This window comes from Bombina bombina, chromosome 1, assembly GCF_027579735.1.
Source record: "Bombina bombina isolate aBomBom1 chromosome 1, aBomBom1.pri, whole genome shotgun sequence".
NCBI lineage: Eukaryota > Metazoa > Chordata > Amphibia > Anura > Bombinatoridae > Bombina > Bombina bombina.
Genome location: NC_069499.1, coordinates 1,551,556,496 through 1,551,570,642, shown reverse-complemented (window position 1 = coordinate 1,551,570,642; position 14,147 = coordinate 1,551,556,496). Strand labels below are relative to the sequence as shown.

General features: G+C 40.7%; 1 protein-coding gene across 1 annotated transcript in view; it reads right to left on the bottom strand.

Annotated features, from left to right (window-relative positions):
* SAP30BP (SAP30 binding protein) overlaps window positions 1-14,147 on the bottom strand; it is a 113,829-nt gene that overhangs the window by 18,455 nt on the left and 81,227 nt on the right. The window contains exon 4 of the mRNA XM_053709068.1: window positions 1,689-1,731. Within this exon, the coding sequence (XP_053565043.1) occupies window positions 1,689-1,731 (43 nt within the window). The remainder of the gene's footprint in view (window positions 1-1,688; window positions 1,732-14,147) is intronic.

Sequence of the window (14,147 nt, the reverse complement as noted above, 5' to 3'; positions counted from 1 at the left end):
CTGACATCGCACCCCTCCTTCCCACACCCATAAACAATCGTCCTCTGTGTGTCTCGTACTCATCGCAGGGGTTGTGTTACCACCAAAGATCCAGTAATACTGTGTGTGCAGCTTGTGTGATAAACCTGCTAACATATCAGACCAGTGTGGATAATATGCTGATCCCTACCAAATATACACTGCACGAATAATCAGTGCACTGCATTTATTAAAAAGTTCTTTAACAATATAAATTACAATCTATTACTAAATAATGCGTTTTATATTAGCAGTAGTTTGTCTCATTTCCGGTGCATGTCCTGCGACTAAACAGCAAGCATTCAAATATCATTCAAAATTAAACTTTTATAATTCCGAGAGCGCATGTAATTTTAAACAACCTTCCAATTTACTTATATTATCAATTTTGCTTAGAACTCTGTATAATTTGTTAAACATTAATCCTAGGTGAGTTTTTAGGAGCGTGCACCTGTAAATAGCCACCTGGCAACACGGTTTGCAAGCATGTTTATACATAGTTGCAAACTCTGCTGCCATAGAGTGTCTGTAGCAGTCTACGGCAGCAGTGTTTGCAACTATGTATAACATAGCCAGACCGCTAAAGACACATGCACGCTCCTGAGCTCTATCCAATCCATTTAAGTTTAATTTTGACTTTACTGTTCTTTTAGGCACAGAGATAACAAAGCAAACTTCAAGAGTAGCAAGAAATATTCATACAAATTCAACTATTATAAGGACATAAAGCCATGATACAAGCTCTAATGTTTTACAAACACTTCCTGTAAGATACACAAGCTTGTGCACTAGGTGCGCGTTCTTGAGCCAGTCCTGAATAAAACAGACATTCCCAGAAACAGTAGTTAATGAGAAAGTTGGCATTATGCCCGCCCTTGCCAGAGTAATAACGTTTATTAGACTGATCAGTCAGAGGTGTAGGAGGGACTTTTCTCTAACTATACACAATGAACAATGTCTCTTGGTTTAGAGTGAGTGAGGAATCCCTGGGGGGCAAAGGGCATGTGAACACAAGTGCTTAAGGGAGACAGAGGGCACAGCTCGCAGGGTGCAGCTTGTGAGAAAAACAAAACTAAGAGAGGGTAGGAATCTGCTGAAAAGAGATGCTGGGCAGAGGGCACAGCTCACAACAAGCAGCACACTAGGGTGTAGGACATGTGCAAACACAGTTTGACACTAGGCAAGATGCCAAAATATGAACAGATCTTTTTATGCTCTCTAAACCAGGGAAGATTAGCTTCCAGTGCTTTTCCTATAACCAAGCGGAGTGTTAATCAGTTATTGCTGAGACGTTTACAGCACCTCTCCTCCTCATACGTCATACTCTGCTTCATCAGGACATAGCAAGTTAGTGCACACACTGCGTCAGGAAAGGTTCCCTGCAGCTAGGACCAGCACACAAGGCTTCTGGCTACACACCCTGACATACTCATATCCGCTAACAGAATCACTGTGTTTACACAACATGTTGGTGTAGTATAACGTCAGAAGTGAATGAACTTAAAATTAAGAACAAATATAAGCTTGCTTGACAAATCGCTGGTCTACTTCCAAAAGTAGCCAGTAAGCTTTTCATACAACAGCATGATACCGAATGCACACAAACCCTGAACTACAGTCTATCTTGTCTCATTTGGGCTTTATGGACGTGCAGGAGCAGGGACACTTACCGACTAGCTCTTGGGGGTCTCTCTTCTCCAGCTCTGACTGCTCCTGCAAAAAATAAATAAATAAATAAAAAATAAAAAATCCAACCTACTAAGTGGTGAATTAAAGAAAGGATTTATAAAGAGGAAAAATGATATTGAGGCAGATTAGATAGGGCACTGGGATGGGGAAGGGAGAGATTACCAAGGATGGAGATAAAAAGGCAGGTGCAGAGTGTGATAAAGATAGTGATATGAGGTTAAGGGGTCATACATGCAAGGGGTCCGTGTAAAGGAAGGAGACTTTAGAGTGAGAAGAGCATGCGCACCTGCACAAGCATACATTTAACCGGGCATGCGCGTATATTTAAGTATGTGTTTCCGACTGTGGTGAAATGTGCAGCAGGGACAGAGGTATGTTTGCAAATAATTACATTTATAATTTCTAAGATGAACTGGGGGAAATGGTCGCATGGAAAGAAAGCCATGAACCGGCAAACAAGACGCAGCTCTCCAGACTCCTCCTGTTTACCACCATGAGAATGACCAGATCCTCAGAGCAAGTTACTTGAATGGCTTAAAGGGACATTATACACATTTTTTCTTTGCATACATATATATATATATATATATATATATATATATATATATATATATATATATATATATATATATATATATATATCCCATAAAGTTTTTTCTTTTAAAAAAAATGTTTAGTTTTGCTTATTTTTAAATAACATTGCTCTGATTTTCAGACTCCTAACCAAGCCCCAAAGTTTAATTTGAATACCGTCAGCTACCTTCTCCAGCTTGCTCCTGTTTGTGTAAAGGGTCTTTTCATATGCAAAAGAAGGGGGAGGGGGGGGGGAATGTCTTATTTTCCACTTGCAGTGGGCTTTCCAACTACCTTTTCAACAGAGCTAAAGAGAGCTTCTAAGTAGGTTTTTAAACAGTTTTATACTGGATTTTTATATCAGTACCTGTGCATCTTATTCTTTATAGTAGTGTCTATTACACGCAGTTATATGAAAATTAGTGTATACTGTCCCTTTAAGCCTGACCACTTTTTTGGGAACATCTTAAACCAATCTCACGAGGAAAGAAGTAGATTAACTTAAAGGAACATAAAACCCAAAATATTTTCTTTCATAATTCAGAACATTTGAAACTTTTTAAAAAACATAATTTATGTAAGAACTTACCTGATAAATTCATTTCTTTCATATTAGCAAGAGTCCATGAGCTAGTGACGTATGGGATATACATTCCTACCAGGAGGGGCAAAGTTTCCCAAACCTCAAAATGCCTACAAATACACCCCTCACCACACCCACAAATCAGTTTAACGAATAGCCAAGAAGTGGGGTGATAAAAAAAAGTGCGAAAGCATATAAAATAAGGAATTGGAATAGTTGTGCTTTATACAAAAAAATCATAACCACCAAAAAGGGTGGGCCTCATGGACTCTTGCTAATATGAAAGAAATGAATTTATCAGGTAAGTTCTTACATAAATTATGTTTTCTTTCATGAAATTAGCAAGAGTCCATGAGCTAGTGACGTATGGGATAATAAATACCCAAGATGTGGATCTTTCCACGCAAGAGTCACTAGAGAGGGAGGGATAAAATAAAGACAGCCAATTCCTGCTGAAAATAATCCACACCCAAAATAAAGTTTAATGAAAACATAAGCAGAAGATTCAAACTGAAACCGCTGCCTGAAGTACTTTTCTACCAAAAACTGCTTCAGAAGAAGAAAACACATCAAAATGGTAGAATTTAGTAAAAGTATGCAAAGAAGACCAAGTTGCTGCTTTGCAAATCTGATCAACCGAAGCCTCATTCCTAAACGCCAAGGAAGTAGAAACTGACCTAGTAGAATGAGCTGTAATCCTTTGAGGCGGAGTTTTACCCGACTCGACATAAGCATGGTGAATTAAGGATTTCAACCAAGATGCCAAAGAAATGGCAGAAGCTTTCTGACCTTTTCTAGAACCGGAAAAGATGACAAATAGACTAGAAGTCTTTCGGAAAGACTTAGTAGCCTCAACATAATATTTCAAAGCTCTAACAACATCCAAAGAATGCAACGATTTCTCCTTAGAATTCTTAGGATTAGGACATAATGAAGGAACCACAATTTCTCTACTAATGTTGTTGGAATTCACAACCTTAGGTAAAAATTCAAAAGAAGTTCGCAACACCGCCTTATCCTGATGAAAAATCAGAAAAGGAGACTCACAAGAAAGAGCAGATAATTCAGAGACTCTTCTGGCAGAAGAGATGGCCAAAAGGAACAAAACTTTCCAAGAAAGTAATTTAATGTCCAATGAATGCATGGGTTCAAAAGGAGGAGCTTGAAGAGCCCTCAGAACCAAATTCAAACTCCAAGGAGGAGAAATAGACTTAATGACAGGTTTTATACGAACCAAGGCTTGTACAAAACAATGAATATCAGGAAGATTAGCAATCTTTCTGTGAAAAAGAACAGAAAGAGCAGAGATTTGTCCTTTCAAGGAACTTGCGGACAAACCTTTATCTAAACCATCCTGAAGAAACTGTAAAATTCTCGGAATTCTAAAAGAATGCCAGGAAAAATGATGAGAAAGACACCAAGAAATATAAGTCTTCCAGACTCTATAATATATCTCTCTAGATACAGATTTACGAGCCTGTAACATAGTATTAATCACAGAGTCAGAGAAACCTCTTTGACCAAGAATCAAGCGTTCAATCTCCATACCTTTAAATTTAAGGATTTGAGATCCTGATGGAAGAAAGGACCTTGCGACAGAAGGTCTGGTCTTAACGGAAGAGTCCACGGCTGGCAAGAGGCCATCCGGACAAGATCCGCATACCAAAACCTGTGAGGCCATGCTGGAGCTACCAGCAGAACAAACGAGCATTCCTTCAGAATCTTGGAGATTACTCTTGGAAGAAGAACTAGAGGCGGAAAGATATAGGCAGGATGATACTTCCAAGGAAGTGACAATGCATCCACTGCTTCCGCCTGAGGATCCCGGGATCTGGACAGATACCTGGGAAGTTTCTTGTTTAGATGAGAAGCCATCAGATCTATTTCTGGGAGTTCCCACATTTGAACAATCTGAAGAAATACCTCTGGGTGAAGAGACCATTCGCCCGCATGCAACGTTTGGCGACTGAGATAATCCGCTTCCCAATTGTCTATACCTGGGATATGAACCGCAGAGATTAGACAGGAGCTGGATTCCGCCCAAACCAGAATTCGAGATACTTCTTTCATAGCCAGAGGACTGTGAGTCCCTCCTTGATGATTGATGTATGCCACAGTTGTGACATTGTCTGTCTGAAAACAAATGAACGACTCTCTCTTCAGAAGAGGCCAAGACTGAAGAGCTCTGAAAATTGCACGGAGTTCCAAAATATTGATCGGTAATCTCACCTCCTGAGATTCCCAAACCCCTTGTGCCGTCAGAGACCCCCACACAGCTCCCCAACCTGTAAGACTTGCATCTGTTGAGATTATAGTCCAGGTCGGAAGAACAAAAGAAGCCCCCTGAATTAAACGATGGTGATCTGTCCACCACGTCAAAGAATGTCGGACAATCTGTTTTAAAGATATTAATTGAGATATCTTTGTGTAATCCCTGCACCATTGGTTCAGCATACAGAGCTGAAGAGGTCGCATGTGAAAACGAGCAAAGGGGATCGCGTCCGATGCCGCAGTCATAAGACCTAGAATTTCCATGCATAAGGCTACCAAAGGGAATGATTGTGACTGAAGGTTTCGACAAGCTGAAATCAATTTTAGACGTCTCTTGTCTGACAAAGATAGAGTCATGGACACTGAATCTATCTGGAAACCTAAAAAGGTTACCCTTGTCTGAGGAATCAATGAACTTTTTAGTGAATTGATCCTCCAACCATGATCTTGAAGAAACAACAAGTCGATTCGTATGAGATTCTGCTAAATGTGAAGACTGAGCAAGTACCAAGATATCGTCCAAATAAGGAAATACCACAATACCCTGTTCTCTGATTACAGACAGAAGGGCACCGAGAACCTTTGTAAAAATTCTTGGAGCTGTAGCTAGGCCAAACGGCAGAGCCACAAACTGGTAATGCTTGTCCAGGAAAGAGAATCTCAGGAACTGATAGTGAGCTGGATGAATCGGAATATGCAGATATGCATCCTGTAAATCTATTGTAGACATATAATGCCCTTGCTGAACAAAAGGCAAGATAGTCCTTACAGTTACCATTTTGAATGTTGGTATCCTTACATAACGATTCAATATTTTTAGATCCAGAACTGGTCTGAAGGAATTCTCCTTCTTGGGTACAATGAAGAGATTCGAATAAAACCCCAGCCCCTGTTCCAAAACTGGAACTGGCATAATTACTCCAGCCAACTCTAGATCTGAAACACATTTCAGAAATGCTTGAGCTTTCACTGGGTTTACTGGGACACGGGAAAGAAAAAATTTCTTTGCAGGAGGTCTTATCTTGAAACCAATTCTGTACCCTTCTGAAACAATGTTCTGAATCCAAAGATTGTGAACAGAATTGATCCAAATTTCTTTGAAAAAACGTAATCTGCCCCCTACCAGCTGAGCTGGAATGAGGGCCGCACCTTCATGTGGACTTAGAAGCTGGCTTTGCTTTTCTAGAAGGCTTGGATTTATTCCAGACTGGAGATGGTTTCCAAACTGAAACTGCTCCTGAGGATGAAGGATCAGGCTTTTGTTCTTTGTTGAAACGAAAGGAACGAAAACGATTATTAGCCCTGTTTTTACCTTTAGATTTTTTATCCTGTGGTAAAAAAGTTCCTTTCCCACCAGTAACAGTTGAGATAATAGAATCCAACTGAGAACCAAATAATTTATTACCCTGGAAAGAAAGGGAAAGCAGAGTTGATTTAGAAGACATATCAGCATTCCAAGTTTTAAGCCATAAAGCTCTTCTAGCTAAAATAGCTAGAGACATAAACCTGACATCAACTCTGATAATATCAAAAATGGCATCACAGATAAAATTATTAGCATGTTGAAGAAGAATAATAATATTATGAGAATCATGATCTGTTACTTGTTGCGCTAAAGTTTCCAACCAAAAAGTTGAAGCTGCAGCAACATCAGCCAATGATATAGCAGGTCTAAGAAGATTACCTGAACACAGATAAGCTTTTCTTAGAAAGGATTCAATTTTCCTATCTAAAGGATCCTTAAAGGAAGTACCATCTGCCGTAGGAATAGTAGTACGTTTAGCAAGGGTAGAAATAGCCCCATCAACTTTAGGGATTTTGTCCCAAAACTCTAATCTGTCGGACGGTACAGGATATAATTGCTTAAAACGTTTAGAAGGAGTAAATGAATTACCCAAATTATTCCATTCTCTGGAAATTACTTCAGAAACAGCACCAGGAACAGGAAAAACTTCTGGAATAACCACAGGAGATCTAAAGACCTTGTCTAAACGTCTAGATTTAGTATCAAGAGGACCAGAATCCTCAATTTCTAATGCAATTAGGACTTCTTTAAGTAAAGAACGGATAAATTCCATTTTAAATAAATATGATGATTTATCAGCATCAACCTCTGAGACAGAATCCTCTGTATCAGAAGAATCATTAGAATCAGAATGATGATGTTCATTTAAAAATTCATCTGTATAAAGAGAAGTTTCAAAAGACTTTTTATGTTTACTAGAAGGAGGAATAACAGACATAGCCTTCTTAATGGATTCAGAAACAAAATCTCTTATGTTATCAGGAACACTCTGAACATTAGATGTTGATGGAACTGCAACAGGTAATGGTATTTTACTAAAGGAAAAATTTTCTGCATTAACAAGTTTGTCATGACATTTAATACAAACAACAGTAGGAAGAACAACTACCAAAAGTTTACAGCAGATACACTTAGCTTTGGTAGTTCCAGCACCAGGCAGCGATTTTCCAGTAGTATCTTCTGACTCAGTTGCAACGTGGGACATCTTGCAATATGTAATAGAAAGAACAACATATAAAGCATAATTGATCAAATTCCTTAAATGACAGTTTCAGGAATGGGAAAAAATGCCAGTGAACAAGCTTCTAGCAACCAGAAGCAACAAATAATGAGACTTAAATAAGTGGAGACAAAATTGACGCCCACAATATTTGGCGCCTAAATGCTTTTAGCGCCAAAAATGACGCCACATCCGGAACGCCGACATTTTTGGCGCGAAAAACTTCAAAAATGACGCAACTTCCGGCAACACGTATGACGCCGGAAATAGAAAAAAAAAATTCGCGCCAAGAATGACGCAATAAAAACATAATTTATGCTTACCTGATAAATTCCTTTCTTCTGTAGTGTGATCAGTCCACGGGTCATCATTACTTCTGGGATATTACTCCTCCCCAACAGGAAGTGCAAGAGGATTCACCCAGCAGAGCTGCATATAGCTCCTCCCCTCTACGTCACTCCCAGTCATTCGACCAAGGACCAACGAGAAAGGAGAAGCCAAGGGTCTAGTGGTGACTGGAGTATAACTTAAAAAATATTTACCTGCCTTAAAAACAGGGCGGGCCGTGGACTGATCACACTACAGAAGAAAGGAATTTATCAGGTAAGCATAAATGATGTTTTCTTCTGTTAAGTGTGATCAGTCCACGGGTCATCATTACTTCTGGGATACCAATACCAAAGCAAAAGTACACGGATGACGGGAGGGATAGGCAGGCTCTTTATACAGAAGGAACCACTGCCTGAAGAACCTTTCTCCCAAAAATAGCCTCCGAGGAAGCAAAAGTGTCAAATTTGTAAAATTTGGAAAAAGTATGAAGCGAAGACCAAGTTGCAGCCTTGCAAATCTGCTCAACAGAGGCCTCATTCTTGAAGGCCCAAGTGGAAGCCACAGCTCTAGTAGAATGAGCTGTAATTCTTTCAGGAGGCTGCTGTCCAGCAGTCTCATAAGCTAAACGAATTATGCTACGAAGCCAAAAAGAAAGAGAGGTAGCAGAAGCCTTTTGACCTCTCCTCTGACCAGAGTAAACGACAAACAGAGAAGACGTTTGTCGAAATTCCTTAGTTGCCTGTAAGTAAAATTTTAGAGCACGGACTACGTCCAGGTTGTGCAGTAGACGTTCCTTCTTCGAAGAAGGATTTGGGCACAAAGAAGGAACAACAATCTCTTGATTGATATTCCTGTTAGTGACTACCTTAGGTAAGAACCCAGGTTTAGTACGCAGAACTACCTTATCCGAATGAAAAATCAAATAAGGAGAATCACAATGTAAGGCTGATAATTCAGAGACTCTTCGAGCCGAGGAAATAGCCATTAAAAATAGAACTTTCCAAGATAACAACTTTATATCAATGGAATGAAGGGGTTCAAACGGAACGCCCTGTAAAACATTAAGAACAAGGTTTAAACTCCATGGTGGAGCAACAGTTTTAAACACAGGCTTAATCCTGGCCAAAGCCTGACAAAAAGCCTGGACGTCAGGAACTTCTGACAGACGTTTGTGTAACAGAATGGACAGAGCTGAGATCTGTCCCTTTAAAGAACTAGCAGATAAACCCTTTTCTAAACCTTCTTGTAGAAAAGACAATATCCTAGGAATCCTAACCTTACTCCAAGAGTAACCTTTGGATTCACACCAATATAGGTATTTACGCCATATCTTATGGTAAATCCTTCTGGTAACAGGCTTCCTAGCCTGTATTAAGGTATCAATAACTGACTCAGAAAACCCACGTCTTGATAAAATCAAGCGTTCAATTTCCAAGCAGTCAGCTTCAGAGAAGTTAGATTTTGATGTTTGAAAGGACCCTGTATCAGAAGGTCCTGTTTCAGAGGTAGAGACCAAGGTGGACAGGATGACATGTCCACTAGGTCTGCATACCAAGTCCTGCGTGGCCATGCAGGTGCTATTAGAATCACTGATGCTCTCTCCTGTTTGATTCTGGCAATCAATCGAGGAAGCATCGGGAAGGGTGGAAACACGTAAGCCATCCTGAAATCCCAAGGTGCTGTCAGGGCATCTATCAGGACTGCTCCTGGATCCCTGGATCTGGACCCGTAACGAGGAAGCTTGGCGTTCTGACGAGACGCCATGAGATCTATCTCTGGTTTGCCCCAACGTCGAAGTATTTGGGCAAAGACCTCCGGATGAAGTTCCCACTCCCCCGGATGAAAAGTCTGACGACTTAAGAAATCCGCCTCCCAGTTCTCCACTCCCGGGATGTGGATTGCTGACAGGTGGCAAGAGTGAGACTCTGCCCAGCGAATTATCTTTGATACTTCCATCATTGCTAGGGAGCTTCTTGTCCCTCCCTGATGGTTGATGTAAGCTACAGTCGTGATGTTGTCCGACTGAAACCTGATGAACCCCCGAGTTGTCAACTGGGGCCAAGCCAGGAGTGCATTGAGAACTGCTCTCAATTCCAGAATGTTTATTGGCAGGAGACTCTCCTCCTGACTCCATTGTCCCTGAGCCTTCAGAGAATTCCAGACGGCACCCCAACCTAGAAGGCTGGCGTCTGTTGTTACAATTGTCCAGTCTGGTCTGCTGAATGGCATCCCCCTGGACAGATGTGGCCGAGAAAGCCACCATAGAAGAGAATTTCTGGTCTCTTGATCCAGATTCAGAGAAGGGGACAAGTCTGAGTAATCCCCATTCCACTGACTTAGCATGCACAGTTGCAGTGGTCTGAGGTGTAAGCGTGCAAAGGGTACTATGTCCATTGCCGCTACCATTAAGCCGATTACCTCCATGCATTGAGCCACTGACGGGTGTTGAATGGAATGAAGGGTGTGGCAAGCACTTTGAAGTCTTGTTAGCCTGTCCTCTGTCAGGTAAATCTTCATTTCTACAGAATCTATAAGAGTCCCCAGGAAGGGAACTCTTGTGAGTGGAACGAGTGAACTTTTCTTTTCGTTCACCTTCCATCCATGTGACCTTAGAAATGCCAGTACTAACTCTGTATGAAACTTGGCAGTTTGAAAGCTTGAAGCTTGTATCAGAATGTCGTCTAGGTATGGAGCTACCGAGATTCCCCGCGGTCTTAATACCGCCAGAAGAGCACCCAGAACCTTTGTGAAGATTCTTGGAGCTGTAGCCAATCCGAATGGAAGAGCCACAAACTGGTAATGCCTGTCTAGGAAGGCAAACCTTAGGTACCGGTAATGATCTTTGTGAATCGGTATGTGAAGGTAAGCATCTTTTAAATCTACAGTGGTCATGTACTGACCCTCTTGGATCATAGGTAAAATTGTCCGAATAGTCTCCATCTTGAACGATGGAACTCTTAGGAATTTGTTTAGGATCTTTAAGTCCAGGATTGGTCTGAAAGTTCCCTCTTTTTTGGGAACCACAAACAGATTTGAGTAAAACCCTTGTCCCTGTTCCGACCGTGGAACTGGATGGATTACTCCCATTAACAAGAGCTCTTGTACGCAGCGTAGAAACGCCTCTTTCTTTGTCTGGATTGTTGACAACCTTGACAGATGAAATCTCTCTCTTGGAGGAGAGTATTTGAAGTCCAGAAGGTATCCCTGAGATATTATCTCTAGCGCCCAGGGATCCTGGACATCTCTTGCCCAAGCCTGGGCGAAGAGAGAAAGTCTGCCCCCCACTAGATCCGATCCCGGATCGGGGGCCCTCAATTCATGCTGTTTTAGGGGCAGCAGCAGGTTTCCTGGCCTGCTTGCCCTTGTTCCAAGACTGGTTAGGTCTCCAGTTTTGTCTGTAGCGAGCAACAGATCCTTCTTGCTTTGGGGCAGAGGAAGTTGATGCTGCTCCTGCTTTGAAATTCCGAAAGGAACGAAAATTAGACTGTTTGGCCCTGTCTTGAGGCAGGGCGTGGCCTTTACCTCCTGTAATGTCAGCGATAATTTCTTTCAAACCAGGCCCAAATAAGGACTGCCCTTTAAAAGCTATATTAAGCAATTTAGACTTAGAAGTAACATCAGCTGACCAGGATTTTAGCCACAGCGCCCTGCGTGCCTGAATGGCGAATCCTGAATTCTTAGCCGTAAGTTTAGTTAAATGTACTACGGCCTCCGAAATGAATGAATTAGCTAGTTTAAGGACTCTAAGCCTGTCCGTAATGTCGTCCAGAGTAGCTGAACTAATGTTCTCTTCCAGAGACTCAATCCAGAATGCCGCTGCAGCCGTGACCGGCGCAATGCATGCAAGGGGTTGCAATATAAAACCTTGTTGAACAAACATTTTCTTAAGGTAACCCTCTAATTTTTTATCCATTGGATCTGAAAAAGCACAGCTATCCTCCACCGGGATAGTGGTACGCTTAGCTAAAGTAGAAACTGCTCCCTCCACCTTAGGGACCGTTTGCCACAAGTCCCGTGTGGTGGCGTCTATTGGAAACATTTTTCTAAATATCGGAGGGGGTGAGAACGGCACACCGGGTCTATCCCACTCCTTAGTAACAATTTCAGTAAGTCTCTTAGGTATAGGAAAAACATCAGTACTCGCCGGTACCGCAAAAACATAATTTATGTAAGAACTTACCTGATAAATTCATTTCTTTCATATTAGCAAGAGTCCATGAGCTAGTGACGTATGGGATATACATTCCTACCAGGAGGGGCAAAGTTTCCCAAACCTCAAAATGCCTATAAATACACCCCTCACCACACCCACAATTCAGTTTAACGAATAGCCAAGAAGTGGGGTGATAAAAAAGTGCGAAAGCATATAAAATAAGGAATTGGAATAATTGTGCTTTATACAAAATCATAACCACCACAAAAAAGGGCGGGCCTCATGGACTCTTGCTAATATGAAAGAAATGAATTTATCAGGTAAGTTCTTACATAAATTATGTTTTCTTTCATGTAATTAGCAAGAGTCCATGAGCTAGTGACGTATGGGATAATGACTACCCAAGATGTGGATCTTTCCACACAAGAGTCACTAGAGAGGGAGGGATAAAATAAAGACAGCCAATTCCTGCTGAAAATAATCCACACCCAAAATAAAGTTTAACGAAAAACATAAGCAGAAGATTCAAACCGAAACCGCTGCCTGAAGTACTTTTCTACCAAAAACTGCTTCAGAAGAAGAAAATACATCAAAATGATAGAATTTAGTAAAAGTATGCAAAGAGGACCAAGTTGCTGCTTTGCAGATCTGGTCAACTGAAGCTTCATTCCTAAACGCCCAGGAAGTAGAAACTGACCTAGTAGAATGAGCTGTAATTCTCTGAGGCGGAGTTTTACCCGACTCAACATAGGCAAGATGAATTAAAGATTTCAACCAAGATGCCAAAGAAATGGCAGAAGCTTTCTGGCCTTTTCTAGAACCGGAAAAGATAACAAATAGACTAGAAGTCTTACGAAAAGATTTCGTAGCTTCAACATAATATTTCAAAGCTCTAACAACATCCAAAGAATGCAACGATTTCTCCTTAGAATTCTTAGGATTAGGACATAATGAAGGAACCACAATTTCTCTACTAATGTTGTTGGAATTCACAACTTTAGGTAAAAATTCAAAAGAAGTTCGCAACACCGCCTTATCCTGATGAAAAATCAGAAAAGGAGACTCACAAGAAAGAGCAGATAATTCAGAAACTCTTCTGGCAGAAGAGATGGCCAAAAGGAACAAAACTTTCCAAGAAAGTAATTTAATGTCCAATGAATGCATAGGTTCAAACGGAGGAGCTTGAATTTATTCCAGACTGGAGATGGTCTCCAAACTGAAACTGCTCCTGAGGATGAAGGATCAGACTTTTGTTCTTTGTTGAAACGAAAGGAACGAAAACGATTATTAGCCCTGTTTTTACCTTTAGATTTTTTATCCTGTGGTAAAAAAGTTCCTTTCCCACCAGTAACAGTTGAAATAATGGAATCCAACTGAGAACCAAATAATTTGTTACCCTGGAAAGAAATGGAAAGTAAAGTTGATTTAGAAGCCATATCAGCATTCCAAGTTTTAAGCCATAAAGCTCTTCTAGCTAAAATAGCTAGAGACAAAAACCTGACATCAACTCTGATAATATCAAAAATGGCATCACAGATAAAATTATTAGCATGTTGAAGAAGAATAATAATATCATGAGAATCACGATGTGTTACTTGTTGCGCTAAAGTTTCCAACCAAAAAGTTGAAGCTGCAGCAACATCAGCCAAAGATATAGCAGGTCTAAGAAGATTACCTGAACACAGATAAGCTTTTCTTAGAAAGGACTCAATTTTCCTATCTAGAGGATCCTTAAACGAAGTACCATCTGACGTAGGAATAGTAGTACGTTTAGCAAGGGTAGAAATAGCCCCATCAACTTTAGGGATCTTGTCCCAAAATTCTAATCTGTCAGACGGCACAGGATATAATTGCTTAAAACGTTTAGAAGGAGTAAATGAATTACCCAAATTATCCCATTCTTTGGAAATTACTGCAGAAATAGCATCAGGGACAGGAAAAACTTCTGGAATAACTACAGGAGATTTAAAAACCTTATTTAAACGTTTAGATTTAGTATCAAGAG